The following is a 26,300-nucleotide window of genomic DNA, read 5'->3' on the forward strand; positions in this document are numbered from 1 at the left end:
CGCCCGCGCCGCCGGGGCCGGAGACGGGGCGGGCGAGGGGACGGCAGCAGCGACCGCCGGACCCTCCCCGAGTCCCGCGACCCGCTTTGCTCCTCCGCTGTTCACTCTCGAGTCTAATGACGGCAGCGCTCCGGCGCGCTACCCCGACGCTGGCACCGGCGCGGCGCGGCCGGGGCTCGCGCCGGTGCCGGGATAACGGCGGAGCGGCCCCGGCGAGTCGTGTGCGGCGGCGACAACCGGGGAGGGGCGAGCGCGGCCCTCCCCGTGCGGCCCGGGCCGCGGCGAGGAGCGGGCAGTGGCCGCGGCGGGTCCCGCGCTCCCGTCCGCCGCGGGGTCCTGCCCGCTCCCCGGGCTCCCGCGCGCATCCCCCGGCCCCGTCCGCGCTGCCCGTGGCCCCCGGCCCCGCCGCCGGGGGGCGGGGGCGGTTCCCCGCGGCCCCCCCCCGCCGCGCCGCCCGCGCTGTGCTCGGCGGGGGCGGCAGCCGCGGGATCCGCCCCCGGGGCCTCCCACGCCGCGGCGCAGCCGGGGCCGCTGCTATTTCACGGTACCGCCCGTGTGGGCGGCGCGCAGAGCGGCGCGGCGCGGCGGAGCGAGCGCGCACGGCCCGGCCCGGCGCCCCCAGTCCCGGCGCGGAGCTGCCCATGCCCCGCCGCCCCCCTCGGGGCGCTCGGCCACGGCGTCCGTAGCGGCCGGACGCGGCTCCAGCCCGCGGTGAGCGACCGTGGCGCCGGGAGGGACCGGGGGACCGCGACGGGGCGGGGGGGGAGGCGAGAGGCTGGAGCGGGGGGGGGGATCCGCGATGGGGCGGGGGGATCCGCTGATGGACGGGACGGGGCGGGGAGATCCGCGGCCGGACGGGACCGCGACGGGGCAGGAACGACCGGAGACTGGACGGGATCAAGAGATTGGAGGGGAAAGGGAGGGGTGCACTGGGGCGGGGAGCCCCGGGACTGAACGGGATCGCGGCGTTGATGAAGGGGCAGGGGGAACCGGGGCCGGACGGGACCGAGGTGCTGTGGGGATCCCAGCGCTGCCGGACGCCGGCAGCAGAGGGGAGCCCGGGGCTCGACAGGAGCGGGACCCAGGGGGCGGAACGGACTCGGAGAGGGGGAGGGCGCCAGGACGGGGGGGTACCCGAGGGTGCTTCCTAGTGCCCTGCGTGTTGGTGACACGACGGGGCGCCCACAGGCGGCCATGGCCCTGCCGCGCACGCTGGGGGAGCTGCAGCTGTACCGGGTGCTGCAGCGCGCCAACCTGCTGGGCTACTACGAGACCTTCATCCAGCAAGGCGGCGACGACGTGCAGCAGCTGTGCGAGGCGGGCGAGGAGGAGTTCCTGGAGATCATGGCACTTGTGGGCATGGCCACCAAGCCGCTGCACGTGCGACGCCTGCAGAAGGCCCTGCGCGAGTGGGCCGCCAACCCGGGGCTCTTCAGCCAGCCGGTGCCCGCTGTGCCCGTCAGCAGCATCCCGCTCTTCAAGCTGGCTGAGCCTGGCAGCCGCAAGGCGCTGAGCAACGGCCGCGCCAGCCCCGGCGAGGCAGCGGGCAAGGCGGCCGCGGCGACACCACCAGCCCGCAGCCCCTCCGAGCCTGCCGAGAAGCTCTCGCCCTCCGCCATGCCGCCCTGGCCGAGCCCCGAGTCAGAGGGCGGCGGTGACGAGGAGCCGGCGGCCGCGCCGCTCTCGCCGGGGGGTAGTGGGGAGCAGGCGGGCGCTGAGGCGCTGGAGCCGGAGCTGGCGCGGATGGTGGCGGAGAGCGTGGAGCGGCTGCTGCAGAGCTGCCCGCGCGGCACCGGCGGCAGCGAGGAGCTGCGGGCACTGCTCAAGCTCAACAAGAAGCTGGCCAAGGCAGTGGGCCACATCTTCCACATGGACGACGGCGACCGGCAGAAGGAGGAGGAGATCCGCCGGCACAGCGCAATCTACGGCCGCGGCGAGACGCGTCGCCGCGACGGCAAGCCGCTCGGCCTGCATGAGGTGCGGTGTGGGGCGCGGGGTGCCGGACGCCTGGGCCCCCTGGCCCAGCCACCCACTCACCCCCCGCTGCCCCTGCAGCTGCTCATCAACGAGGCGGCTGCGCAGTTCTGCCTCCGCGACAACTCGCTGCTGCTGCGGCGCGTCGAGCTCTTCTCGCTGTCACGACAGGTCGCCCGCGAGAGCAGCTACCTGAGCTCGCTCCGGGGCGCCAGGTGAGGCGGCGCCGCGCGGCCCCGGCCCCCGCCGCTCCCCGACGGGGCGGCCGCCCCCGCGCGGCGCCGCAGTCGGCGCTGCCCGGGGGGAAGCGCGCGCGCGGCCGCCCCCGCGCCTGACGCAGCCGGTTCCCTGCGCAGGGCCCTGCCCGAGGACGGCGCCGCCCCCGCGGCCAAGCGGCTCAAGCAGGAGGTGGGTGCGGGGGGGACACGCGTGTGCATAGCGCGGGGAGGGGTCTGTGTGCGGGGGGGGGGCACGTGCGCGCCCCGCACGCGGGTCGCGGGCATGTGCAGAGCGCGGCGGGGAGCTGCGCACGCGGGGGCGTACGCGGGGTGGAAGGGGGGGCATGCGTGGGTGAAGGGGGGATGCGCAGGGATCACATCCGTGTGCGAAGCGCGGGTGGGGGGGGTTGCACGTGCACGCGGGGAGCGCGGGGGAGGCTGCGCACGTGCGGCCACTTGCGGGCGCGCGCCCACGCGTGGGCGGGCCGGGGGCCAGGCGGGGGCGGCGCGGGCCGCCCCGCTCAGGCCGCGCTGCGCAGACGGGCGAGCAGAGCCGCGCGGAGCCGGACGAGGACGCGGGCAGCCCCGGCGGGGAGAGCCTCGAGGGCCACGCGCACGGTGAGCGAGCGCGGCCGGGGCGCCGCGCAGGGAGCTGCGGGGCTGGCGGGGGTTGCCCCGTCGCCCACCGGCCGCCTCTGTCCGCAGCCTGTGCCCGGCTGACGCCGCCGCCCGGCGCGGGGGCCCCCGAGCTGCCGCTGCCGCCGCCGCCGCCCCCGCAGGGGCTCTGGAGCCGCCACCTCCTGCAGCAGACGCTCATGGACGAGGGGCTGCGCCTGGCGCGGCTCGTGTCGCACGAGCGGCTCGGGCGCCTCAGCCCCGCGCTGCCCGCGAAGCCACCGGCCGCGGGTGAGCGGGACCCGGCGCCCTGCGCGCGGCCGGGGCCGGGGGGGTCCGGTATGGGCATGGGGGGGTTGTGGTGCCCTGCACCCCGCCCTGACCCTGCTGCCCCCGCAGACCTGGAGGACGGGCTGGGGCTGCCCGAGCGGGGCCCCCCCGCGCCCCCAGAGCCGCCCCGCGGTGCCATCAAGGTGGAGCAGGAGACCAGCCGGCAGTGACGTCCCCGCCACCCCCACTAACGAAGCAATAAGGCGCTGGGGCAGGTGTCCGGGGGGGCCTGCGCCCGCCCCCGCCACCCCCGATACCTCAGCCGCGGCCTGCAGCAATCCCGGCACTCGTGCGGGGCCGGCACCGCGCCAGCGCCTCCGTTCTGGTACAGACCCCGGCCCCTCCGGCTCGGCCCCCGGCCCCCTGCACGTGAGCCGCCCACGATGCCACCGGTGCTGGCGTCAGCGCGGCCTCCCACGCGCGGCACCAGCCCGCAGGGCGCCTGCCGCCCCCGCGCAATGCCGCAGACACCCGCCGCTCGGCCTCGCGCGCTTCCGCCACTGCAAGTCCCCGCGCGCCGCGACGTTCGCACGCTGGCCCGTGGCACATCTGCGTGCGGCCCCTCTCGCGTGCACAGTGCGGCCCCGTGCGCGGCCCCCGTTGCACACCCCTCCGCATGCCCAGGCGCTTGGGCTGTGTGGGCAGCGCTGCCCCGTGCACCTTGGCCTGCGCCCCGGCTGCGTGCGCCCATCTTCCCACAGCAAATCCACATTTTGACCTGTGCCTGCATTCCGGCCCCGCGCACGCACTGCGGCACCTCCCTGTGCAGCTTGGCCTGCGTGCGCGCTCCAGCGCAGCAGCTCACCCTGCGTGCGCGTCGCGACACCTGCAGCACCCCTGTCCACGCTGCATGCAGACACGGCACCGTGCGCATCCCCCCGCGTAAGCGCGCGGCGCAGCGGCTGCGTGGTCCCATGTGCGCGCACCCGCAGTGAATCCATCCCACACCTTGGCGCGCTCAGCGGCGGTGCCTGTGGCTCTGGGGCGTGTGGGGTCCCTGCATGCGGCCCCCCCACCTTGGCCCAGCCATGGTGCGCGTGCACCCCCGTGGGGCCTCCCCAAACTCCCCCTTCTCCCTGAGCCGAGCCCCGGCCTCCCTGGACTGTGTGGTGTCTTTTTAGAGCATTAGCGACTCTTCCTTTGTAATGTGTACAGTAGATTATTTATTTTGTTATTTTGGAATAAAATTTTATTTTATGGCTTATCTCCCTGCCCCGCATCCCAGGCTCCCCGCTCCTCCGGCCGCCCCCGCCGGTGCCTGGCTGCCCCCCCTGCTCCACGGACGGGCTCAAAGTGCAGCCGAGAGGCGGGTTGGGGGGTGCCCCACGGTGCTGCCCACACACAGGGTCCCCTCCGGCCCCGGTGGCAGCACCGGGGGGCTCACGCCTGCCCTGGGCGCACGCTGTCGTCCCAGCGCCCCTCGGGCAGCCCCCAGCACGGGGGCCCGGCGCCAGTGTAGGCGCTGCGGGGCTGGGGGGCTGCGAAGGGGGGGCCCAGCGAGGAGCCCTCCAGAGGCATCTCCTGCAGGAACTGCTCCAGGTCGGCGCTGGGCGGCAGCTCCACGGCGGGCGACAGCCTTGGGGAGAGGGGAGAGGTGAGCCGGGCTGGGACCCCCGTGCCCTTCCCGCCCGACTCCTTCCGTCCTCACCAGCGCGGGGAGCCCTGCGGCGGCGGCTCCAGCAGCGGCGGGAACAGCCCCAGCTCGGGCATCTCCTCATCCTGTGGCTCCGGCGAGGGGCCAGGGGGCGGCAGGAACTGGCTGAAGCTCCTGCAGGGGCAGAAGGGCCTCGGCAAGGGGGGGATTTGCACGCCTGTGTGCACATGCCACTATGCATGTGTGTGCACTGCCACACATGCACGCATGCTCCACCATGCATGTCTGCACAGCTGCATGCGTGTGCATCCTCTGCCATGCATGTGTGCGCACTGCCACATGTGTGCACGCTAGACCATGCATGTATGCACAGCTGCATGTGTGCGCATGCTCCACTGTGCATGTGTGTGTACTGCTGCATGTGCACCCATGCTCCACCACGCATGTCTGCACAGCTGCATGTGTGCACATGGTCCACTGTGCACGTTTGTGCAATGCCGCGTGTGTGCGCATGCTCCACCATGCACCTGTGTGCACTGCCACGTCTGTGCATGCTCCACTATGCATGTGTGTGCACTGCCACATGTGTGCATGCTACACCATGCATGTCTGCACAGCTGCATGTGTGCGCACGCTCCACCGTTCATGTGTGCACTGCCGCATATGTGTGCATGCTCCACCATGCACGTGTGTGCACTGCTGCATGTGTGTGCATGCTCCACCATGCAGTGCGAGCACTGCCATGTGTGTGCTCATGCTCCACCATGCACATGTGAGCCCTGCCACATGCGTGTGCATACTCCGCTGTGCACTGCCACACGTGTGCATGCTCCACCGTGCATATTTGTGCATTGCTACATGTGTGCGCACGTTCCATGCATGTGTGTGCACTGCCACGTATGTGCTTGCACCATGGTGCACGCACCGTTGCGTGCGCCCGTGCTCCCCACCCGCGCGCCCCCGTGGCAGCTCTTACATGGGCAGGGACGGGTTGACGAAGGTGTCGGAGCAATGGGGCAGCGCGGGGTCCATGGCCAAGGGCGGCGGGAGCATCGAGGGGGGGCTGCCAGGGCGAGGAGGAGCACCTTGAGCCCCTGGTTGTCCCCTTCGCCCCCGTCCCTGCGTGCGGCCCGGCCCCCACCTGGCGAAGGAAGGCGGGAGGCCCTCGGACACCATCATGCTGCTCTCGCTGCCCGCGTATGCGGGGGGTCCGGCTTGGGGGCAGAAGGGCGCTGGGGGGCTGCAAGGGGGACACGGAGGGGTGAGCGCGGGCGGGGGGCGGCCCCCACACCCCCCCGGGCACCGGCTCACCAGAGGGGGCTGAGCACGGTCTGCAGGCTCTCGTGCGGCAGCTCGGCCCGCAGCGCCGGCAGCCCGAACATCTGCGGGGGGGTGGCCTCGGCGGGGGCCCCGGCGGCGCCCGGCGGCGGCTGCTCCCTGCGAAAGGCGGTGCCACTGTCAGCACGGGCACCGGGCGGGCACTGCCGTCGGCACCACCGCTGCGCACCCACCTCTCGCTTTCCACGGTCATCTTGATGGCGGTGGAGACGTAGCCGCGACCGTCCTTGCCCGTCTGCTCCTCTGCGCGGGGCGGGGAGCGCCGCGATGCACCGCGATGCACCGCGATGCGCCCGCGCGACCGCCTGGGCGAGGGCCCCAGCGCCCCGCTCCCCCCGCGCCCCGGCCCTGTGCTCACTGTTGTAGTGGCTGCCGAACGCCTGGTCCTTGGGGGTGCCGGGGTAGAGGTTGCGGAGCTGCCCCAGGTCGCGGATCCGGTCGCCCAGGGAGCGGATGGAGAGGTCCTTGGCCGAGAAGGGCTGGATATTCTCCACCTGGCTGGAGCCTGCGGGTGGCACGGGGGGGCACGGGTTGGCGTGGTGCAGCATGGCACAGCACGGCATGGCTCGGTGCAGCACCGCGGCAGCCTCCGCTCACCGTCCTGGCCCCGGATGACGTGGGCGATGGTGACCCCGCCAATCTCCGAGTCACTGAAGCGCAGCAGGAAGGTGCCGTCGGGCTCCGTGCTCAGCAGCTTGCAGACGTACTGCTTGCTGATGAAGCCCACGATGAGCCTGGAGGGACGCGCAGAGGGACAGGAGGGCAGTGGTAGGGCAGCGGGGTGGCACCTGGGCCCCCTGCTACAGCCCCCCGGCACCCACCTGTCAGACCAGTAGCTTTTGAGGCACCTCTTGGTGAGGTCGAGGACGCCGTCGAACCACTGCCAGAAGGTGAAGCCGCGGCCGGGCAGGATCTCCTGCAGGGAGGAGGAGGAGGAGGCAGGGAGGGACGTGAGGCTCTGGCGCTGTGCGGGGTCCCCTGGGCCGCCCGGCCACCCCCACCTTGTTGAACTGGGCCCAGGAGACGCTGCGGCTCTGGAAGTCCTCGGGGCTGGCGCTGTGGTCGTTGAAGATCTTCTGGGCCAGGAAGAAGTAGTGCTCCTTGAGGAGCCCCTTGGTGGTCTGCACCTCCGCCATGAACTTGAGGTTCAGCGTGTCGCACATCTTCTCCCAGGGCACCCGCTCGGCCACCACGAAGGGCACCCGGTCCTGGGGGATTGCCACGTCATGTCACCCACTCTGTGGCACCCAGTGCCCGGCCCGCGGGCTGGTGACACTCACGATCTCGGAGAAGGCATTGTCCCACAGCACTGTGGCCTTGGCGTTGTTGTCCTGGTTCCCGTGGACGATGACCACGATGGGCAGCGACAGCACCTGGGCAGCCAGCGGCGCCGCTCAGCCGGGCAGCCCCTGGGAGCATCGCGGCCCCCGCGGCACCGCGGGCGCTACCTGCAGCTGCACCGTGAGGTTGCTGAGCGCGAGCACCACCGTGGTGCTGAAGAGGACGGCGCATTTCTCCTCCGTCACCGACTCGGAGCCCTTGCGCTCGCAGCGCTTGATCTTCTTCAGCAGCTGGCGAGAGGCCGAGGCGGCGTCACAGTGGCCGTCCCATGTGCCACCCCGGTGCCCGCGGGCCCCCGGCGGCACTCACCACATTCTTGAAGTTGGCGCAGCAGGTCGCGCTCGTGGGGTTGGTCTCCAGGGCCACCACGTTGTGCATGATCTCCCCGGTGCTCTCACTGTGCGGAGGGGTCAGGGTGGCCTCGGTGCCCATGCCGGACCCCTAAGGCGCCCGCCTGTGCCATGGCTCACCTGAGCACGCTGCTGGCAGCGCTGAGCGCCAGCTCCCGTGCCTGCTTCTCGGTCACCATGTCGGCCCGCACCGCATAGGGCTTGGCCGGCGCCTGCAGCAGCCGCGGGCCCAGCAGGAAGCGGACGCTGGCCTGGAACTTGGTCTGCGTCTTCAGCACCTGCGGCGGCTGCTTCTCCACCAGGAAGGAGCTGCGGGGCAGGGGGTGAGCGTGGGCCGGCCCCGCGCGCTGCCCCCCGGCCCTGGCGCTTACCTCTTGACCAGGCTGCAGAGCACCTCGGCCAGGCGCTCCAGGAGCCGCGGCAGCAGCTCCGCGCCCAGCTCCCCGCCGGCTGCCAGCACCTGCTGCTGCAGCTGGAAATGCACCTCGGCCAGGGCCTCGCATCTGCCGGCAGCGGGGCTCAGTTGTCGGCCCTGTCCCTTGCCCTGTCCCCAGCCCCTGTCCCCGGCGCTCACCTCTTCTGCAGCGGCGCCAGGTTCTCCTCGAAGGCGGCCCCGTTTCCCGCCAGCTGCTGCTGCCGCTTCCAGATCTGGATCCTCTTCAGCACCTGCTGCTTGGCCACCTCCAGCTCCTTCACCGCCTCCAGCACCAGGGCCGGCAGCTCCTGCGGGGCCGCGGACGCTGAGGGCTCTGCGTGGTGCTGATCCGTCCCCCACCGTGTGCACCACGCTGGAGCGGTGGCCCCGCATGCCCCAACCCCATGTCCCCCCATCCCTGCATCCCCCAGCCCTGTGTCTCCCCCAGCCCCATGTCCCCCCTGTCCCTGCATGCCCCAGCTCCATGTGCCCCCCGGCCCTGTGTCCCCCCTGTCCCCGCATCCCCCAGCCCTGTGTCCCCCTCGACTCCACATCCCCCAGCCCTGTGTCCCCCCTGTCCTCACATCCCTCAGCCCCGTGTTCCCCCCAGCCCTGTGTCCCCCTTGTCCCCCTATCCTCCAGCCCCGTGTCCCCCCTGTCCCTGCATCCCCCAGCCCCGTGTGCCTCCCAGCCCCGCATCCCTCAGCCCCGTGTCCCCTCAGCCCTGTGTCCCCCCTGTCCCCACATCCCCCAACCCCGTGTCCCCCCCAGCCTCGTGTCTCCCCGGCCCCGCTCACGCTCTCCGGGAGCTTCCCCTCTGTCTTCAGCTGCGGATCCCGCAGGGCCAGCGGCAGGGTGGCTGCGCAGGAGGAAGGGGCAGTCTGTCGGCACCGGTGCTCCCTGGGCATTGGTGCGACCCCCCGGGATCCCCGGGGAGCCCCTGGGGATGCCCGGGGAGCCGCAGCGTGGTGCTCACCCCCGGCGCCGTCCCGCTCCCGCAGCGCCTGGATCTCACGGATCCGGTGCTGCAGCCGCTGCAGCCCCAGGCCGAACTTGAGCTCCTCCTGGCGCCGGTGGAAGCTGAGGGGCAGGTGCCGGTCCTGGGGCGGACACAGCGGGATGAGCGGAGGGGCCTGGCCGCGGTGCCCGTCCGGCCCCCCCGGTGGCCCCACACACCCTCTTGAGCACGGCGGCCTTCTCGCCCTCCAGGATGGCCCGGAGCACGGCCACAAGCCGCAGCGGGTCATGCCGGAACGTGCTCTGCGGGGGACAGCAGCGCTGGGGGGTCGGGTGCGCCACGGCCCCCAGTGCAGCCCAACCTGCCGCTTCCCCCCTTCAAACCCCCTCCAAACCCAGCATAGAAATAGGTTAAAACTAGGAATAATAATAAAAAAAGACTAAAGGAAAATGCATGTTTCTGCGGGTGGCTCCCTGCAACGTTCCTGGCTTTATACCTGGAGACGATGTTCTGGCTGCCTGCAGCCCGGACGGATTGACCCTGCACGCAGGATCAGGAATTTCCCAGCTAGCTCCCACCCGGACACTGCACTTCCCAAATTAGCCACTTCCCAAAATGGCAGCAGGGAGCCAGGCGCAGCCGGATGCCTCCGGGCTGCTTCCCGTGGCGGCTCTGCGGGCAGCGCCTCGCTCCGAAGCCGCCCGGCTGCTTCCCAGCCTCTTCCCGGCTCTTCCCGCCCCAGCCCGCTCCGCGCTGCACCAGCCCCTCCTGCAGTTACAGAGCAAACATCTGTGGAGCTTCTCAGAGGTCTCCAAGGAGGCAAGTGGCTCCGCGCCGGGACAGCCTGTTCCCGGAGCTGGCTCCCGCTGCGGACGTGGGTTACCCAGGAGCTGAGCCAGGCTCGGGGAGCCAGCACCGCTCGGCCCCTACATTAAGCGCTTCAGAGGCAGGAGAGAAAGGACAGGGCATAAATCTGCAGTCACAGAAGGAGGAAAAGAGACAGAGCAATTTGCAAAGACCTCGGTAACCAGAGCAGAGACGGGAGCAGCAGCGCAACGCGCCGGGAGGAAACGCAGCAGCGGAGGAAGCAGAAATCAAACAGCGGCAGAAAATGCGGAACATCTGGCGAGGCGGCCACAGGGACCGCCAACCTCCCTCCTCCTGCTGGCGCCCCGGGCGGGCGCTGAGGCCTTGCAAACTCGTGCCTGGGGGGCACTGCTGGCCCGGAGCAGGGCTGTGGCGAGGGGTTCGGCTCACTGCATCAGCTGCTTCCCACCGGTGTGGCCGGGATGAGCCGGGCACCGCTCCGTGCCAGCGGCAGCGCCAGCCCCATGGCCCCACACCTCAAGGCTGCTGACTTGCTGCAGGATCTGGCACTGCTGCCCGTCGCTGCCGGCGGCGCTCCGCAGCTTCTCCAGCATGGCCGAGAGCATCCCGCTGGCCATGCTGGTGCAGAAGGCGTCCGAGCCATGCAGGAACTCCCTGCGGGGAAGCAGGGCTGAGCCGGGGACCCGGCACCACACTGTGCACAAGCGTCCCCAAAGCCTGGGGAGCGGCAGCGCCGCTGTCCCATGGGGCTTGGCCTGGGCATTAATTGCCACGTGCACGACGGGTGCCGCAGAGGTGGGTGACGATGGGCACGGTGGTGCGGCGGGGACGGCGGCGCTCGCCCACTCACCAGGGCTGGTTCTCCAGCCAGTCGGCCAGGAGGCAGCGCAGGCTGCGGGGGAACTCGGCAAAGAGGCTGCCGAACTCCTCCGGCGGCAGCTGGGACACGATGCTCCAGAGGGACATGGCGGGGGGCGTCTGTCACCTGCAGGGAGGCCACCAGGAGGGCCGTGAGCTGCGCGGGGCCTCGGTGCCCCCTGCACTGAGCGCTGCCGCTCGGCCCAGCCGCGAGCCGCGTATCTGAGCCAGGAGCAAGAGGAACAGCAGGAAGCGCCGATCCCTATGGAGCAACATGGGGCCGCCCATGCCGCAACTCCAGGATCCCCCGCGTTCCCAGTCCGGCTGGGAGAGGTGGGAGGAAACATGCGGAGTCGGTGCCACCTGCCCCGCAGGAAAAACTCCCAGGAGCACCGGGAGCTGCCAGGAAGGTGAGAACCGGCCAGGACCCCTCCCGTGCTCTGCGGCCTCCGTCCACAGTGGCCGGTCCCACCTGGCCACAGGCCCCGTCTGGGCCCGGAGCCACCGTCCTGTCCCTGCGCGGGAGCAAGTGCAGGCGTCACAGGCCCCTCGGCAGCGATTTCCCGGAGCCGCGGCAGCCCGGGGAGGTGGAGCCGCCGCCATGCGAAGGGAAGGAAGCCAACGTCACTAGGGCAACGCTGCGGGGAGAGCAGAGCCGCGGCCCCCGCCCCGCCGCCCCTACCTCTGCTCAGCGCTGCGCAGCGGCCGCCCGCCGCGGCCCTGCCACGGGCATGTCCCAAAGCACCGTGAGCCCGCGCTGGGAGCGGCCCCCCCGCCGCCGCCTTCCGCTGCCGCTGCTCCGCGCTGCCGCTTCCTGCCCGTGGCCCCGGCGGCGGCCGTCGCCCGCCAAGACGGAGAAGCTGCCGCGACGGCGCGGCCGGGCGAAACCGCGCGAGGTTTCCGCGCTCCGTCGCAGCGTCAGTGGCGCGTGGCCACGTGGTGTTTGCTCGGGCCGTGGCCCGGCAGCAGGAAGCCTTGCAGGGACCACCGAGATGCCAGCACTGGGGCTGACCTGGGACCCGTGTCCCCACTCCAGGGCACATGTGGGTGCCAGAGGCCCACGGCGCCCTGGGCAGGGCACTGTGTTCCTTGCAGGCGCCTCCGCTGCAGCCACTGCCCCCTGCTCGCTTGTCCCCTGCAACACACCCAGGTGCTGGCTGGCTCCAGCCAAGGCTTCCACCCAGGCCCTGCACCGGGGAGCTTCTGCCCTAAATTCTGCCCCTAAATGCCCTGGAGGCACATCCATGCCAGGAGGAGCAGCAGCTCCGAACTGCAGGCGAGCTGTGATTCCCGCGGGAAACATCCAGCCATCCTGGCACACCGCGATGCATCCTGAGCCAGACCCCGAGGGATCTGCAATCCCCACAGGCAGAGCCCTGTGGTCACAGCCCGCCGTGCTGCACCTGGAGGCAGACCCCACGGGACCCACGATCCCTGTGGGAAGCACCTTGGCACGCCATGACACGACTGGAGCCAGACGCCAGGGGAACCGCGATGCCCGTGGGCAGTGGCCATCACGGCATGCCGTGCTGCATCCAGACGTCCCGCTGGGCACAGAATGCCTGTGTGAGGCCAGCCGTGCCACCGCGTCCCTGATGGGCATCTCCCGGTGCCGGGGCCGTCCCGGCGGCTGCTCGCACTGACTCTCGCACCCACCGCAGCTCGACAGCGCGCGGCCCCGGCGCCGCTAAAGGAGAGCAGGGTGGGCACGAGCGCTGCGACCCAGCGACAACTTCCCCTCGCCCCGGCGCGGCCCCGGCGCGGCCCGGCCGCGGCCGCCGCTTCCTCCTTCCCGGCTGGGCTCGGGCTACCCCGGCCGGGGCTACAAAACCGCCCCCCGGTGCCCCCCACCCCGGGGCCGCCCCGCGCAGAGCCCGGGCGGTGCCGGCGCTGTCCGCCCTGTCCTGCCCGGCGCGTCCCCGGGCCCGGCCCGCCCCGTCTCTCTCCCGTTACCTGTGGGGGCCCCCGCGGGGGGCGGCGGCGCGGGGCGGCCGGGGCCGGGCCGGGCTCCCCGCAGCGGCATCCGCGGCCGCCGCTCGCCAAGGCCAGGAAGGGGAGGAGACGACGGGCGGCTGCAAGCACCGCCCGCCCTCCCGGGACGGCCCGTTTGGACGGGACGGGCGGGACGGGACGCGACGCCCCGGCTCGGCCCGATCGCGCCCGCACTGTCCCGGGAGGGTCCCGCACTCGCCGGCCCGGACCCGCTCCGAGTCGCGGTTCGGGCAGGGCCCTCCCGGGGCTGCGGCGCGAGGGACACCGCTTTGGGACACGTCGCTGTAGGGATGCACGGTCCCTGGGGGGGGAGGGGGTAGGCGGCTTTGGCTGGGCGGGGAACGTCGCTTTGGAGACCGCTGCTCTCGGGGCGGGGGCGCGTTGTCCTGGGGGTGCGCGCTGCTTCGGGGGACACCTGGCTCAGGCGGCACCCTCCTTTGGGGTGCGCGTAGATTTGGGGGCGCACGCCGATGTAGGCGGCACATTGCTGTGGGGGGACACTTAGCCTTGGGGACAGCCTTCCTTGGGCGGGCAGGTCGCGCTGGGGGCGGCCCCGCGCGGGCTCGGTGTCCCTGGGCTGCAGGGCCGAACCGGGGCCGCCTGGGGGCGCTGCTGCCTCGGCGCTGGCACCGGCCCGCGGGCGGGGGGGCCGCAGCGAGCGGGACAGGGGCGGCCCCTGCTCCCTGCCGGGCCCCTCGGGGAGGGGGGTCCCTGCACCGCCGTGTCCCGGGGGGGGACGATCCGGCTCAGCCCCACTCCGGGGCGTGCATCCTGTCCCATGCCCCGGGGATCCATCAGCTCGGCTCGCCTGGTGCACCCTGCACATCCCGGTGCGGAGCTCCGCACACGCCGGTCTCGGTGCTCCAGGGGGCCCTGCCGAGCTCCTCCCGGGCCTTCCCCGGCCGGGGCGGCGGGGGAGCCGCGCGGCGCCCCCACAGGACCCCGGCCGGGTGCTGGGGGGCAGGAGGCGCAGGCGCCTCGCGCGGTCCCGTGACGGGGGAGGGGGGGGCGCGGGCGGCTCCTCGCCCGCCCCGGCCCCGCGCCTGCCACGTCTCCGCCGTGGCCCCGGCCGGGATTTCTGCACCGCAGGGCGGGAGTCTAAGGAGCCCCCGTCTCGTCCGCGGCGCTGCCGGGACTGCGCGCGCGGGGCACGGACCGGGCCCGGAGCAGGGGGGCCGGAGCGGGGGCAGTCGGCGCCGCGGTCCAGGTCCCGGCGTGGCGGGGCCCGGGTTGTCGCCCGGCCGGCCCAGGCGCGGGGTTTGCACAACCGCGGGGCCCGGCGCGGCCCGGTCTCCTGCCCAGCCTGCGGCCGGCGGCAGTGGCCGCTCGGGCCGCGGGCCGAGCTCCCGTACCCCGACGGCACTGCCTCCCCCCCCCGGGGGACAGCATGTGATGTCACTGCTGCAGCGGGTGACGTCACTCAGAGGGTGCAGACAGCTCCGACAGCGCAGCGCTGTCTCGGGCGCTCCCTGCCCGCGCTGCAGGGCGGCCCGGGCCTGCCGTCCGCCTGAGCCCCCAGACCCATCCCTGCCCCTTATCCCATGTCCCGCTCCTACGCTCCAGGCCCTCTCCCACCGCAGCCCCATCCCGTATCCCCGTCCCATCCCTATTCCCCGCCCCATTCCCTGCCACTCCGCATTCCTCATCCCCATCCCCTGCTCCGTCCCCCATTCCCACCTCCGGACCCTTGCCCCCATTCCCATCTCCTGCTCCCATTCCCAGCCCCTCCCGCAGGGTAGCGGAGGGGGGGGGGGGCCCGCAGCCCCCGCACGCGCATGCGCACCTTGCGAGCGCAGCGCACGACCCCCCCCACCTCCCCTCCCCCGCCGGCGGCGCGCGACGCCCCCCGCCTCCCGGCCCGGGCCCGGTGACGTCAACGGGCGGCGGCGCGCGCAGACCCCCCCCCCCGCCCGCCCCCGCGGCCGCCCCGTCCCGAGGGCGCCGCCGCCGCCGCCCAGGCCGCGAGGCGGAGGGGCCTCGCTCGCCGCCCGCCCCGGCCCTCCCCGCCCCTCCCCGCCCTCCGCGGATGTCGGTACGCGGGCCCGGGACGCACCGCCCCGCGGGCACCACGGCGTGAGGAGCCGCCGCCGCCGCCGCACCGCCGGCATGGGGCCGCCGCTGCCCCCCGCCGCCCGCCTGCTGCTGGGGCTGGCCCTGCTGGCCGCGCCCGCCGCCCGCGCGCTCGACGGTGAGGCCGCGCACCGGGGGATGCGGAAATGGGGGGGCGTGTTGGGGGGCGCAGCGGGGTGCCCCGGCTGCCGCCGTCCCGGCGCCGCGCTGCCCTCGGTGGCTTGCGGCGGACACCGGGGGAGGGGGGCGCCCCGGCGGGGGGTGTCGGGCGGCTGCTCCCGCTGCAAACTTTTCCCAGATTCCAGATTTTCTGCAGATGAAGCACAATGACCCCAACCCCCCTCTCCCCCCGGTGGATCGTTCCTCCCGTTAACTTAGATGCCCCACCGGGCCCGCCGCCGGTGCCTGCGGCCGCGGCGCGGAGCCGTCCGCGCTCCCGCTCTTGCGCAACGCGGCCGCTCCTCCGCTCGCCCCCGGCGCGGGCGGCGCTGCCGCAGCCTCCGCTCTCCGGCCCGGCCCCGGGCCCGGCCCGGCCCGGCAGCGAGCGGTGCCGCAGCCGGCGGTCCCGGTGACGCGGCCCCCGCAGCGGCGGGGATGGTGGGGGGCACCGGAGGCGGGCGGCTCTTTTTCCCTTTAAAAGCCCGGGAATGGGGCGAGGCAGTGGCCGGGGGCTCCGGAGGCTCGTCCGGCCCTGCTTGGGGGGAGCCGGTGAAGGCGGCGCTTGGCGTCGTGGCGGAGGCAGGAGTGGGAGGCCCGGGTGAGGCTGCCAACCCCCGTGACACCCCAGCCCCACGTTTGCTCTCGTCCCTGCGTCGCTGGTGGTGGCCATCCCGCGACGAGGACGGATGTGGCACTGGGGCCCCCCACGTCCCCTCTTTTGGCTCCCTGGGCTTGTGCGGCCCCTCGCCTTCGACACGTCCTCCCCTTCCTTCGCAGTGTGGCCGCGAGCCCGCCAGCCGTGGGGGCGGGAGGGATGGCATCCGCTGTTACATAAGCCGGGTTGCCTTTGGAAACGGGCTGCGGCGGTGTGCCGGAGGGAAGCGGCTCGGCCCGATCCCTGTGCAGTGCCGGCATGCGGCTCCCTAAATCCCACATGGCCCTGGGAGCTCCACGGGCACCTGGGGTATCCCGCCACAATCCTTGATGGATCTGTGATGGGGCCTTCGCCGGAGGCCGGGGCACTGCAGTGTCCAGAGGAGCACGAGGGTGATGCGGGCAGTGGCACGTTGGCCCTGGTGAGACTGTCTGGGGACATGTGGTGTCCACTAGATCGTGACATTGTGGCCACAGTGGGACTGCGGAGCTCGGCCGCTGGCAGCGCTGTGCAGCGCTCCGGGCGCGGGCTCCTTCCTGCTCCGGAGCTGGGTGCTGCATCGGCTCTGCTCCCTCACTCTGCCCTGCTGGGAGCTCTTAATCCCACTCTGGCTTCAGTGGCGGAAGAGATAGGAGACAAAGTCCAGCCGATGGGGTGGGTAGAAGAGCTTTTCGGTGGGACAAAGGGCGTCGGCGCCAGCTCCCGGCCCTGCTGCTGTGTCGGGCCTCCGTGGGGGAGGCTGCTGCTCTGCGCCGGGGTCCTGTGTGGCCCAAGGGTGCTGGTCGGCTCCGACCCTGCTCCCTGAGCCAGGCGAAGGCGCCTTCGTGGCCGTGGGATGAGGAGTGGGAGCACCTGGCCGGCTGCAGGGAGGAGCTGAGTCCGCCCTGTGCCCCAAAGCCTTGGCATGTGGAGTCGCCTCTTCCTGGAGAGCCGACTGCGCTTTTGCCTTGCTCCACTCTTTCTTACCTGCAGCTTGTCCCCGACCCCGTGTCCCTTGATCCTGGCGATGGCCTCCTGGCTGCTGGGGCGCTGGATCCAGGCCAGGCGGCTTGGATCCACGTGGATCTGGAGGCTCCTGTGGGCAGGACTCGCTTTGCACCTTCCTGGAGAGCAAGGGGACAGAGGGGCTGTAGTGTGGTGGCTCCAGCGGGGCAGGGGCTGTGGTCGTGCCCTGTTCCCTGTCCTGCCCACGGTCCCAACTCCCTTCCCCATCTGGGAATGGCGCAGGAGGCCCTGGGTGCTGCCATTCCTGCGACAGGAGAGCAGGAGCGCTCCGGTGAGGGGGGTTTCGCGCTGGGGCAGCCCTCGTGCTGCGGCTCTTGCAGCCGGAGGAGGATGAGCCTCGCCGCCCTGAGTGATTGGCAAGGTGTGGATGCGCGGAGCAGCCAAACTGTCTAGATTTAGCTTTGTGAGAGTGACTCACTCCCCAGGAACCTGGCAGGGAGAGGGGCTGGGAAGAGGAACACAGATGCTTTTTCACTTAGTCTTAGAGTCTTGCTCTGACGGGGGAGCGTCCCGAGGGACCCACGAGGTGTTGGGCCTCCTGCACTCAGGGATGCGGTGGCTCTTCCATCCCAGCTGGGCGCTTTGGCTCCTGAGCAGGAGCAGTTCCCTTGGGTGGGCGAGCAATGGCCAGTGCGGCCACCTGGATGCTCTGCACAGGTTTGTCTCCGGCAGGTCGCCGGAGTCGTCGATCTTGTGGAGCTTCTGCAGCGGCTGTTGGGAGCCACCTTGTTCTGGCAACTTGGCAGGAGGAAGAGGTGGACATGAGGCCTAAAGCTGGCGAGCAGAGACAAAATAAAGGGAAAAGCGACATGAATGAGCTCAACGCGTGCTCCGCAGGTGATCCATCCTGCTGGAGCACTGGCGGACGAGGCCCTGGGCTCCTTGGGAGCCCAAGAGATGCTTCCCAGGAGCGAAGGAGCTGGGACGGCCCCATGCACAGTCGGGGCCGGTTCTCCGAAGCTGCTGAGTTGGCGGAAGCAGCAACCGCGAGTGAAATGCCGCCTCATCGTGGCCACGAACTTCCTCTTGCAGCCTGCGGAGCGATTCCGGCTCCCCGCTCTGTGTCCCCCGGGGTCCCTGGCCCGCGTGGCCCCGTGCAGCACCCTGCCCGCGCGCCGAGGGCAGCGCGATGACGCCGCTTGTTTTGCCCGGCGGGTGGCGGGGCTTGGCGAGGGCGCCTGCCTGTGTAGGAGAGTTGTGTCTGAAGCCTGGCGGATGAGTCGGGATGCGTCCAGCCATTCCAGGCTGGGAAGTCGGCTCTGCGGAGAGCACGCGCGCTCCCGGGGCCGGCAAGGGGAGCTTGACTCAGCCCGGCTGCGCTGAATGCATCTCTCCCGCTTCCTTCCTGCGGGCTCTGCGCTCTGCCAAGCAGACAAGACGCTCGTTGTGCTTGGACCGGGGTTCATCCGCACGACCTCCTGCCGAGCGGCTCCTGGACTCGTGCCCTGCCGCGTCCTGCGTGGCGGAGGGGGCGCAGGTCCCCGCGGCGCCGCGCGCTCGGCCTTCACCCGACACCAAGGTGCTGCCGGACCTTGGCCCTGCCGTGGGGGACAGGGGCTTTTCCTCTCCCCCGTGTCTCGCAGGGCAGTGCAAGACCAACTCAGAGCTATTTACAGACTGGCCTCTGCTGTTGACTCAACTCCGCAGTCGCTTGTGTTTCGTGGACCTTGGCAGCTTGTCCTGCCAGCAGCAACAGCAAATATTTTCAGCATTTTCTAATGCAGCTCAAACTTCTTGTTTTCTTCATTCTGAGCCTCTTGTTTAAAGTGGGTCTGGATGGGCTCAGAGGGCTGTTTTGCTGGATCTTGCTCCCTTGTGGAGGGTTGCGCTCCCCAGCGCAACGTCCTCAGCCGTTTCTAGTGCTAAATATAGACCCACAACGTCCTTCCTTAGCCAAGGCAACCCAACGGGCTAAAGCTACCCCTGTGCAGATGCTTTGCAGGATTAAAGGCGGCCCAGGCGCTGCTTAATGCTGATCGGGGCCAAGGGATCGGCAACCAAAGTGCTGGCTGCAGCCGCGGCCGGGGGCAAGCAGCACTTCGGTCCCTTCCAAAACCCGTGGACTGAGGCGCCCAAATGTGAATCGCAGATGACTGAGAGCCTAATTGAGTTGAAAGTTGCATCTTTAATTGGGTGCGCTAATTAGCCGCTTGCAAGATGCTGTTTCTCCAGGCTGAGCCGTGGCGCCGCACGTGACGTGGGAGCGTGCGCTCTAACGGGCCCTGGCCGGCGTCTTTGTGCGCGGCAGCTCGGGGACCAGCGGGCTGCGGCGCGGTGACCCCGCGTGTGCTTAACCCGAGGGGTAGCCCGAGGGGATGCGGGAATAACCATTCCCGTGGAAATTTGCTGCGAGGCTGCGGCAAGGAGGGGAGGCTTCAGCAGTGCGGGGCGTCCTGCCGCTCCGCTGCGAGGCCCTGCCGGGCCCAATGTGGGTTTTCCATGGCCCGCCGGACGGGTTGGTGCTTTAATCTGCGTGAAGCCGTGGTGGCCTCGTCCCCGGGCTGCGCGTGGGGTGGCTCTTTGTTCGCAGCCAGCGCCGCGCGCCGGGGATGCGGCTCTTTGTGGCTGGCGCGCGGCCGAGCGCATCCCTGCCGCGCGCGGGGCCGGCCCGGTGCTCTGGAGGTGCTTGGCCTTCGCGGAGGTCGCCGAGCGCTTCCCGCAGTATCAGTCCACAGATGGGGAAGCAGATTAAAGGCTCTGGCCACGTGTGGGGCGAGCGGATCCCGCTGCGCATCCGCCCAGCTCCCACCTGCGCCTTTGCCCCCGTGCCGGCGCCGGCCGCATGCGGCACCTGCCCGGGGCAGCTCTGGGCTTGCGGTCACCAATTGCTTCCTCCTGCTGTCCCTCAGCGCCAGGCTGTGATATAGCGCCTTTTTTTCCCTTTCTTTTTTATTGTTTAGGAAAGGAAACAGTTGGTTTTAATACTTCCTACAGCGGCAGCCGCTGTAGGAAGCGGTGCGGAAGCGGCTGGACGCAGGAGGCACCAACACCTTCCTGCTCCGGGAATGCGGCGGTGTGCCGGAGCGATGGGCAAAGGCTCTTCCCCATTCCCTTGGGATTGCTCCAGACCCCCATGCAGATTTAGCATGTCCTGTGTCCCTCCATCCCCAAACGCTGCTGGAGCGGAGAGCTCCCGCTCCGCTGGAGTGCCGGGCTGTGTCCGCGCTCTCTCCGCCCGGACGCGCTTCCTCCGCGGCGAGCGGCTCCGCGGTCGGCCTGCACTTACTCACCCGCTTGGTTTTCTCCTCCACAGCTGTTAGGAGGCCTCCACTGCCCGCGAAACCCTCCCTCCGCCCAGCCCTGCGCTCCTCTGGCTTTCTAAAAGTCATAACGCTTCCTTCCCCGGAGCTCGGAAAAGGTAAAAACGGGCGAAGCGCCGTCCCCGACCTGCCCCCCGCCTTGGAGCGCCCGGCTGTCCCGGACGGGTGTTACTGGGTCGCGCAGCGGAGCCCTCTGAGATGCCCTGGGGGTCAGTAATATCTGGAAGGCAAAATCAGACCAGACAGAACTGCACGAGTTTCCTCTTTAATCATTTTTAGCAGTTATAGACAGATGGGATGCTTCACCGTGCCAAAGACTTTTTTTTCCCTCTTTACTTCTTAAAATGCAGCTAAACGTCTTTGTCCACTCGGGAGCCGTGTTAACCCTTGTGCAGAGCGGCTCTTCCCGGTGCATCGTGCATGCGCGTAACCAGCAAGGTCCATCCCGTGCATCGTCCCCCTGCTCGTCCCCCTTTCCTCCAGCATCCCAGATTTTGCCCAAGATCCGCATGGGGGATGGGAGCTGCTGGGGCTCCGCTGCTCCGTCCAGATTTCCCTGCTCCAGGGCCGACGTGCCGCACGGAGCCGGGCGTCCAGGCCGCGCGGGAGAGCGGAGCTGCTTCCCCACAGGACTGTCGGCTCGGGAATAAGAGTCCCTTTATGTGGGAATCGTTAGCGTGCGCCGAGCACGCTAATTATTCAGGATGAAAGTGACTTTTATTCCGGCGGAGTGGCCTCTCAAAGGGCCCTTTCTGCGTGCGCTCCACAATAGCCATTCTGCTGCGCTTCCCCCCCGACACAAAGTCCTTATTTGCAAAGCCAGCGAAATCGAGTGGACTCAGGAATTAAGGCCAGTGGTTTTGGCCAGGCTCCAGCCCCGGGGAGCCGCCGCGTGCGGTGCTCGGCCTGGCGGGATGCGGCGCAGCCGGCCCCGCGCCGCTGCTCTCCCGATGAAATGCCGATTAATCCATAAAGTGCAATTGCTTTATTGCACCGCGCTGGCCGTCCCTGGGGGCTGCGTTATCTGCTTTAGCCACAAGCCATAAATAACCGCTCGCGGCGCTGCCTGCGCGGGGCCTGGCGCTGCCAATACCCTGTTTTGTCCCTGGGCGGATAAGAGGGAAGAGCCCCCACCCCAGAGCTTGGCCTCGGCCGGGGGTCCCGGCTGGTCCCCTGGACCCCCCATCTCTTGGGGTGCTCGACCCGTCACAAAGGAGCCCCTTGCTCTGTGCTGGAAATGGTGACGTTTTTTTTTCCTCCTTTCTTCTTTCTTTTCTTGCCTTTTTTCCTGCTTTTTGCATTTGAATTGCAGATAAGCCTCAAGGAACAGGCGCGCTCGGTGCTCGCGGCTGCGTGCCCGGCGCCGGCTGTGCTTTGTGTGCTGCGGCCGATCCCCTTCCCTGCTGCGGCCCGGGAACGGTGGCTCTTCCTTCCCGCTCCCGCTTTTGCCCCCGTGGATCTTTGAAGCCCCGGCCGGGTTTGGGGGTTGCTCCGCGTGCTCCTCCCGGCTCCCTGCTCCGGTTTAAAGCGCAGATTTCTGCTTTCCTTTCTGCCGCCTTTGTGTGAAGGCCGCGGCGGTGATGGGGGGCTGCCAGGTGGGGGGAGCTTCCAGCTTTCCGTGTGCGCCTCAGCATTCCCGTCCCCCTGGGTCCCTCAGAAGTTGGAGGGATGCTCCAGGGGTGGAAGCAGCCCCTGGATTCGCTCCCTCCTGTGGGTGCAGGAGCCCCGCGTGGCGCTGGCATCCTCCTTCCGTGTCCCCCTGCCCCACGTATCCTCGGGTGTGGCTCTGCGATCCAACGGGATCGCTCCCGGGAGGCTCCGCGTCCCGTGCAGGAGCGGCCGCAAGATGCTGCATGGCCTGGGCAGCAGCGCCGGGAGATGCGTCCCCAAGGCCTTCTGCTCCGTGCGAATGTTCCTCTTGCGACGCCGGGCTTTCCTTCTCCAAATTGTCCTTTTTGTTTTGCTGTAGTTGTGTTTTTGTTTTTAACAAGGTTCGTGCTTCGTGATCCAGGCGCAACAGGCAGGCTTGAAAGGAAAGGGGAAAAAATAAAATAAAAAATAAAGTCAATATTGACTTGGCCGCTGGAAGGGCCCCTCCTCTGGGCGTCGGGGCTGCAGCGCTTGTGCCGGCAGCTCCGCATCGCTGCTGTGGGCAGCGAGTCTGGTTTGAATCTCCCAGGATGAGGGTCCAGATGGAGGAATTGCAAAAATGCATTTGAACTGCTGGGAGATCGCCTGCCCGCAGCCTCCCCACACGTGCTGCGCGCAACGGGGACTCTGAAATCGGGGTAGTGTTACTAGAAACGTTTCCGTGACGCCGTTGCGTGTCCCGGAGCCGAGGGACCCGTCCTGGGGCGGCCGCGGTGCTTCCGGGTGAGCGCCGGGGCTCTGAGATCCCAGAGGAGCCAGGGCTCCTGTGTGGCCTGGCTTGTCCCGTGGTGACCGTGGAGGAGCTCAGACCTTTGGAAGCAGAAAGCGAATAAATTGCCTTTTTTGTTTTTTTTTTTCTGAAAGTCTTGGGTGACGCATGGATGTTATAGGGGAGAATGTAGAGGAGAGGTGTTAGAAAAGGAAAGAGGCCTGATTTTTGTTTGGCTCCTCGGCCCATGTCGGGGTCCTGGACTGGTGCCCGTCCTGCGTGTGGGGCTCCGTGGGCTCTGGCTCCGTGTGTGCCGCACGTTCCCGCCGCGAGATGTGTCGGGAGGGCGCAGCTGGGGACGGAGACCCATGGGAATGTGGAGCTGGGTTACTTTTTTCCTCGCTTTCTTTCCTCCCCACCCCACAAAAAGTCTGTTCTGCAAATCCCGCTCCTTCCAGCCCGTATCTGTTGCCGATGCCGTTTCCTGCGTGCAGGGAAGGGTCGAGGACAGGACTGGCCAGAGCCCCAGGGCTCTGCGGGGACCTCAGGGATCCCCAGAGCTGCCACAGGTCCCAGCCCCTGCACCCAGGAGCGTCGGGAGGAGCTGGACCCGGCAGCTACCGGGAAGCGCCGGCTCCAGCTGGTGTGTCCGGGCAAAGCCGGAACGCCCCAAATATTGACCCTTGTCGGCCACAGCTCCCCCTTGGACTTTTGCTGCCCGCCCTGTGTCGCCACGAGCTCTTTGCTGACGGGCTCTGCTTGCTCCGCGCGTGCTGTGTACACACGCACTCGCATTTTTTAAAAGTTTGGAGCAGTCGCAGCCAGCTGTGAATTAGCCAAAAAAGAGCTTTCTTGAAGCGTCTGCCGTCTAGAAAAATGAATGTGGCAACGCAAAGCGGGAGGGAGCCGCCGTCTCGGCTCCTTTGCGGCTCGTGCGGCCCTTTGCAAAGGGCCGGGATGGGTGCTTGCGCCGGGCCCTGGCCTCGTCCGGCCACCGAGTGTTTTGACTGGTTCTTGTCAGGCTCGAGGTGGGTCTTGCGTTTCCCGACCCCCCGTTGGGTCCTGCAGAGATTCCCGGGAGCCCTCAGTCCTTCTGCAGGGAGTTTGCACCAATCTCAGTCCCTGCCCCTGCCCTTGCTGCTTTAGTGGCACCAGTAGTGCGGTCGTGATGGTTCCAAAATTGTTGCTTTCTAACTTGCTCTCACTTGAATTTTCTTATTTTTTTTCCCTCTCTCTCTCTCTTTTTTTTTTCTTTTCTTCTTCTTTTTTTCTTTTTCTTTTTTTTTTTTTCTTTTTACTGTCTAGCATAGAAAATAAACTGCCTTGGGCTCCCAGGAGCTAATTCATCCAAGTTAAATGATCTTTAAAATCTGTTAGCGCATCATGGATCTCTCACAGTGTAATTAATGCTTCAGCTTAAATTTTCTCCTTTCCTTAGGGGCAAGGTTGATGGATCTGATGCTGGGCTAAAAACTTTTGCTGAGCCATTAAAAAGAAATCAAACTAAAAACAATTGAGTCCTCAATGTAAATTCTGTATTTTTTTTTAAAAGTAACATGTCTGTGGGAAGGAACTGATGTTGTTTATTATCATTATTTTATTTCTTTCGTCTAGCACCGAAGACATGTAGCCCCAAACAGTTTGCATGCAAAGATCAGATTACGTGCATATCTAAGGGCTGGCGCTGCGACGGGGAAAAGGATTGTCCCGATGGCTCGGATGAATCGCCTGACATATGTATGTATGACCTCCCTTCCTCGCGCTTCCCTTTGGCTTCATCTCCCTCGCTCTTCCGTTGCTCGCTCCTTACAGGGCCCCGCACAGCTCGGCTCCTGCCTCCCATTTGCCGTTCGCTCCCGGTGCGAGTCGCGGCGGGCTCGGCGTGGAGGCCGCTTGTGCAGGATGCTCAAACCGTCCACGTGTTTCTTCCCTTTGTCTCCCCAGCGTCCCTCGTGGCGAGGGACATGATCCATCGCAATGCAGCAGCCTCCTGTGACCTGCTATCACTCCATGCTTTATTTATTTTTTCTTCTCCCCATCAAAGTGTATTTGCACTGGAGAAGCCCTGACTCCCGAGGGAGCCTCCGCTCCTTTCTGTTGGGCATTCGAAGGGCGCTGCGGGCGCGGGTTTGGCGGCAGGGGAGGAGAAGGTCTCTGGGATCCTGGTGGGAGAGCCCGAGCGCTTCCCCCGGCGCTGCCTGGCTGGGGGGACACGTGGGGCTGGTGCTGATTTCATGCCGCAAGTGTCCGTGGGCTCCCTGCTGGCGTGTGCGGAGCGAACGGGAAGCGGTGCCGGGCCCCCGGGGACGTCCCGGGGACGATGCGGAGCGGCCGTGGGCCGTGGTCACGGGGCGCAGCGCGGCCTCGCTCGCCCGCCCGCGGGGCGATGCCCTCCAAGCTGCGGTCGCTTGGTGCCGATAGTGCCCGAGGTGCCTTTGGGAAGGCTGGTGCTGCTCGGCCCGTCCGTTAGCGAGGAGGAGGAGGAGGCTGGCGGGGCGAGCAGTCGCCCCGAGGCCGCAGCTGCTGCTTTGCGGCTCCAGCGACCGCGTGGGCTCGAGGGCAGCGCGTGCTCGGTGTAACGTGGCAGGTGCGAGCGGGGCGGCAGCTCCGCAGTGCCGGTAACCTCGCTCGATCAGGAGGCATCGGTGCCAAGCCTGGCCCTGGCACGGGGAGAGCCCCAGCCGATGCAGGGCGAGCTGCGCTCGCAGGACGGCACCAGGAATCGCTGCCTCAACGGCGCCGTGCCCGGATGCGGCAGTGGCGGCGGGGCATCCGAGCGGAGCGGCTCCGTGGAGGCCGTGTGCCCCTCGGTGCCGCCTGGGGTGACCTGGGCACCTTGTTGTCTCCGCAGGTCCCCAGAGCAAGGTGTCGCGATGCCAACCCAACGAGCACAACTGCCTGGGCACCGAGCTCTGCATCCCCATGAGCAAGCTCTGCAACGGGCTCCACGACTGCTTCGATGGCTCTGACGAGGGGCCGCACTGCCGCGGTAGGTGCCTGGGAGTCCCCGGGAGTGGCCGTGTCCCCAAGTGTCCCCCAGCCCCTTCCCTTCCGCAGCTGTGGCTGGAGCCTCCAGGCTCTTCCCTGTGTCCGGCTGCACAGGGTGAGTCCTCGTGTGCAGACCCGACTGTCATAGCAGCGCTTTGCGCCGGAGCGAAGCGTTCCTGGTGCACGTTCCCTCTTTAGGAGCTCCTAGCTTTGGATCCTGGCTTGGGTGGGAGATGCCAGCGGAGAGCCCCATTCCTGGCCTGTCCCTGGCTGCTGATCCCGCTGGGAACTGCTCCCGGCGCCGGATTAGTCGCTCAGAAATGGGTGTCCCGGCTTGACCCCGGAGCAGAGTCCCTGCTGGGGCGAGCGCTGTGCCCCAGCCAGACCCTTTCCTTGCTCCGGGGCAGGTGCCTCAGGCCGTTCCATTGCTGGAGCCTGAATCCGGGCTGGGGACGCCCCATCCAGGGTGTCCGCCCCTGCTCCACCGCTGGACCCAGCCCCTTCCCAGCTGGGCAGCGGCGCCGGCGGCCCCGTCGCTGCCGCAGGTTCAGACACGTTGCAGCCTTAAGCCCCGCCGGCGCCGCACGGATGCCAAGGGCTTGGTGCCGCGATGCCACCTCCCCGGGGAGGCATTTCCTTGCCCCCCGCCCCTGCCTGAGGCTCAGGGAGCCGGGCTGCTAATCCGGCTTGGAGCAGGATTATCCAGCCTCTAACGGCCCTAATCGTGCAAAGCACGAGGTGAGAAACATGTGCCCGCTGCTTAGCGTGCCTTGGCTCCCAGTGCCGCCTGCGTCCAGCAAAGACCCCCGTTGTGGGCGGATGGCAGCGGCACGGGGGGCTGAGCTGTGTTGGGAGGATCCTGGTGTGCCGGGATGCTCCGTGCCAGGATGCTCCGTGTGTCCCAAGTCCGTGGACGGGCGAGGGTGGCAGGAGCGTCCCGCGCATCCCGCGTCATCTGCGGCTCCGCGGGCGCCCCTCCAGCAGCAGCTCTGC

At 68.9% G+C, this 26,300-nt stretch overlaps 3 protein-coding genes across 4 annotated transcripts in view; 2 read left to right on the plus strand and 1 right to left on the minus strand.

Moving 5' to 3' along the window:
• The first annotated feature begins 595 nt into the window (after positions 1-595).
• On the plus strand, positions 596-3,357 carry NAB2 (NGFI-A binding protein 2). The gene is made up of 7 exons (XM_088538392.1): positions 596-711; positions 1,189-1,977; positions 2,056-2,189; positions 2,331-2,382; positions 2,732-2,810; positions 2,898-3,098; positions 3,207-3,357. Exons 2-7 carry the CDS (start codon positions 1,195-1,197, stop codon positions 3,305-3,307), a joined length of 1,350 nt encoding a protein of 449 aa, XP_088394518.1. The 5' UTR covers positions 596-711; positions 1,189-1,194; the 3' UTR covers positions 3,308-3,357.
• A 1,157-nt stretch (positions 3,358-4,514) lies between these two features.
• STAT6 (signal transducer and activator of transcription 6) lies at positions 4,515-12,847 on the minus strand. The gene is made up of 22 exons (XM_088538383.1): positions 12,773-12,847; positions 10,812-10,946; positions 10,477-10,615; positions 9,352-9,435; positions 9,152-9,275; positions 8,973-9,034; positions 8,335-8,483; positions 8,132-8,263; positions 7,881-8,069; positions 7,720-7,807; positions 7,518-7,640; positions 7,350-7,442; positions 7,071-7,277; positions 6,891-6,985; positions 6,667-6,803; positions 6,428-6,574; positions 6,243-6,312; positions 6,043-6,168; positions 5,873-5,971; positions 5,708-5,794; positions 4,786-4,905; positions 4,515-4,713 (listed from the first exon to the last, which is right to left on the minus strand). The coding sequence occupies exons 2-22, from the start codon at positions 10,925-10,927 to the stop codon at positions 4,518-4,520; spliced, it is 2,583 nt and encodes an 860-aa protein (XP_088394509.1). The 5' UTR covers positions 10,928-10,946; positions 12,773-12,847; the 3' UTR covers positions 4,515-4,517.
• Positions 12,848-14,917: 2,070 nt separating this feature from the next.
• LRP1 (LDL receptor related protein 1) overlaps positions 14,918-26,300 on the plus strand; it is a 53,322-nt gene continuing 41,939 nt past the window's right edge. For both annotated transcript variants that reach the window (XM_088538399.1, XM_088538400.1), the window contains exons 1-3: positions 14,918-14,999; positions 23,934-24,056; positions 25,171-25,308. In XM_088538399.1, the coding sequence (XP_088394525.1) occupies positions 14,918-14,999; positions 23,934-24,056; positions 25,171-25,308 (343 nt within the window). The remainder of the gene's footprint in view (positions 15,000-23,933; positions 24,057-25,170; positions 25,309-26,300) is intronic.

The sequence above is a fragment of the Tinamus guttatus genome, unplaced genomic scaffold (assembly GCF_059628265.1).
Source record: "Tinamus guttatus ecotype Peru unplaced genomic scaffold, ASM5962826v1 Tinamus_guttatus_pri_ptg001067l, whole genome shotgun sequence".
NCBI lineage: Eukaryota > Metazoa > Chordata > Aves > Tinamiformes > Tinamidae > Tinamus > Tinamus guttatus.

What these genes read in the sequence shown, in the direction of transcription:
- NAB2 (XM_088538392.1), top strand. Translation starts at nt 1,195, where the DNA reads ATGGCCCTGCCGCGCACGCTGGGGGAGCTGCAGCTGTACCGGGTGCTG. An exon ending in CCAAGCGGCTCAAGCAGGAG is followed by an intron (nt 2,383 to 2,731) that starts GTGGGTGCGGGG and finishes CGCGCTGCGCAG; the next exon opens with ACGGGCGAGCAGAGCCGCGC. An exon ending in CGCGAAGCCACCGGCCGCGG is followed by an intron (nt 3,099 to 3,206) that starts GTGAGCGGGACC and finishes CTGCCCCCGCAG; the next exon opens with ACCTGGAGGACGGGCTGGGG.
- STAT6 (XM_088538383.1), bottom strand. Translation starts at nt 10,927, where the DNA reads ATGTCCCTCTGGAGCATCGTGTCCCAGCTGCCGCCGGAGGAGTTCGGC. An exon ending in ACCTCACGGTGCAGCTGCAG is followed by an intron (nt 7,443 to 7,517) that starts GTAGCGCCCGCG and finishes CTGGCTGCCCAG; the next exon opens with GTGCTGTCGCTGCCCATCGT. An exon ending in ACAATGCCTTCTCCGAGATC is followed by an intron (nt 7,278 to 7,349) that starts GTGAGTGTCACC and finishes GCAATCCCCCAG; the next exon opens with GACCGGGTGCCCTTCGTGGT.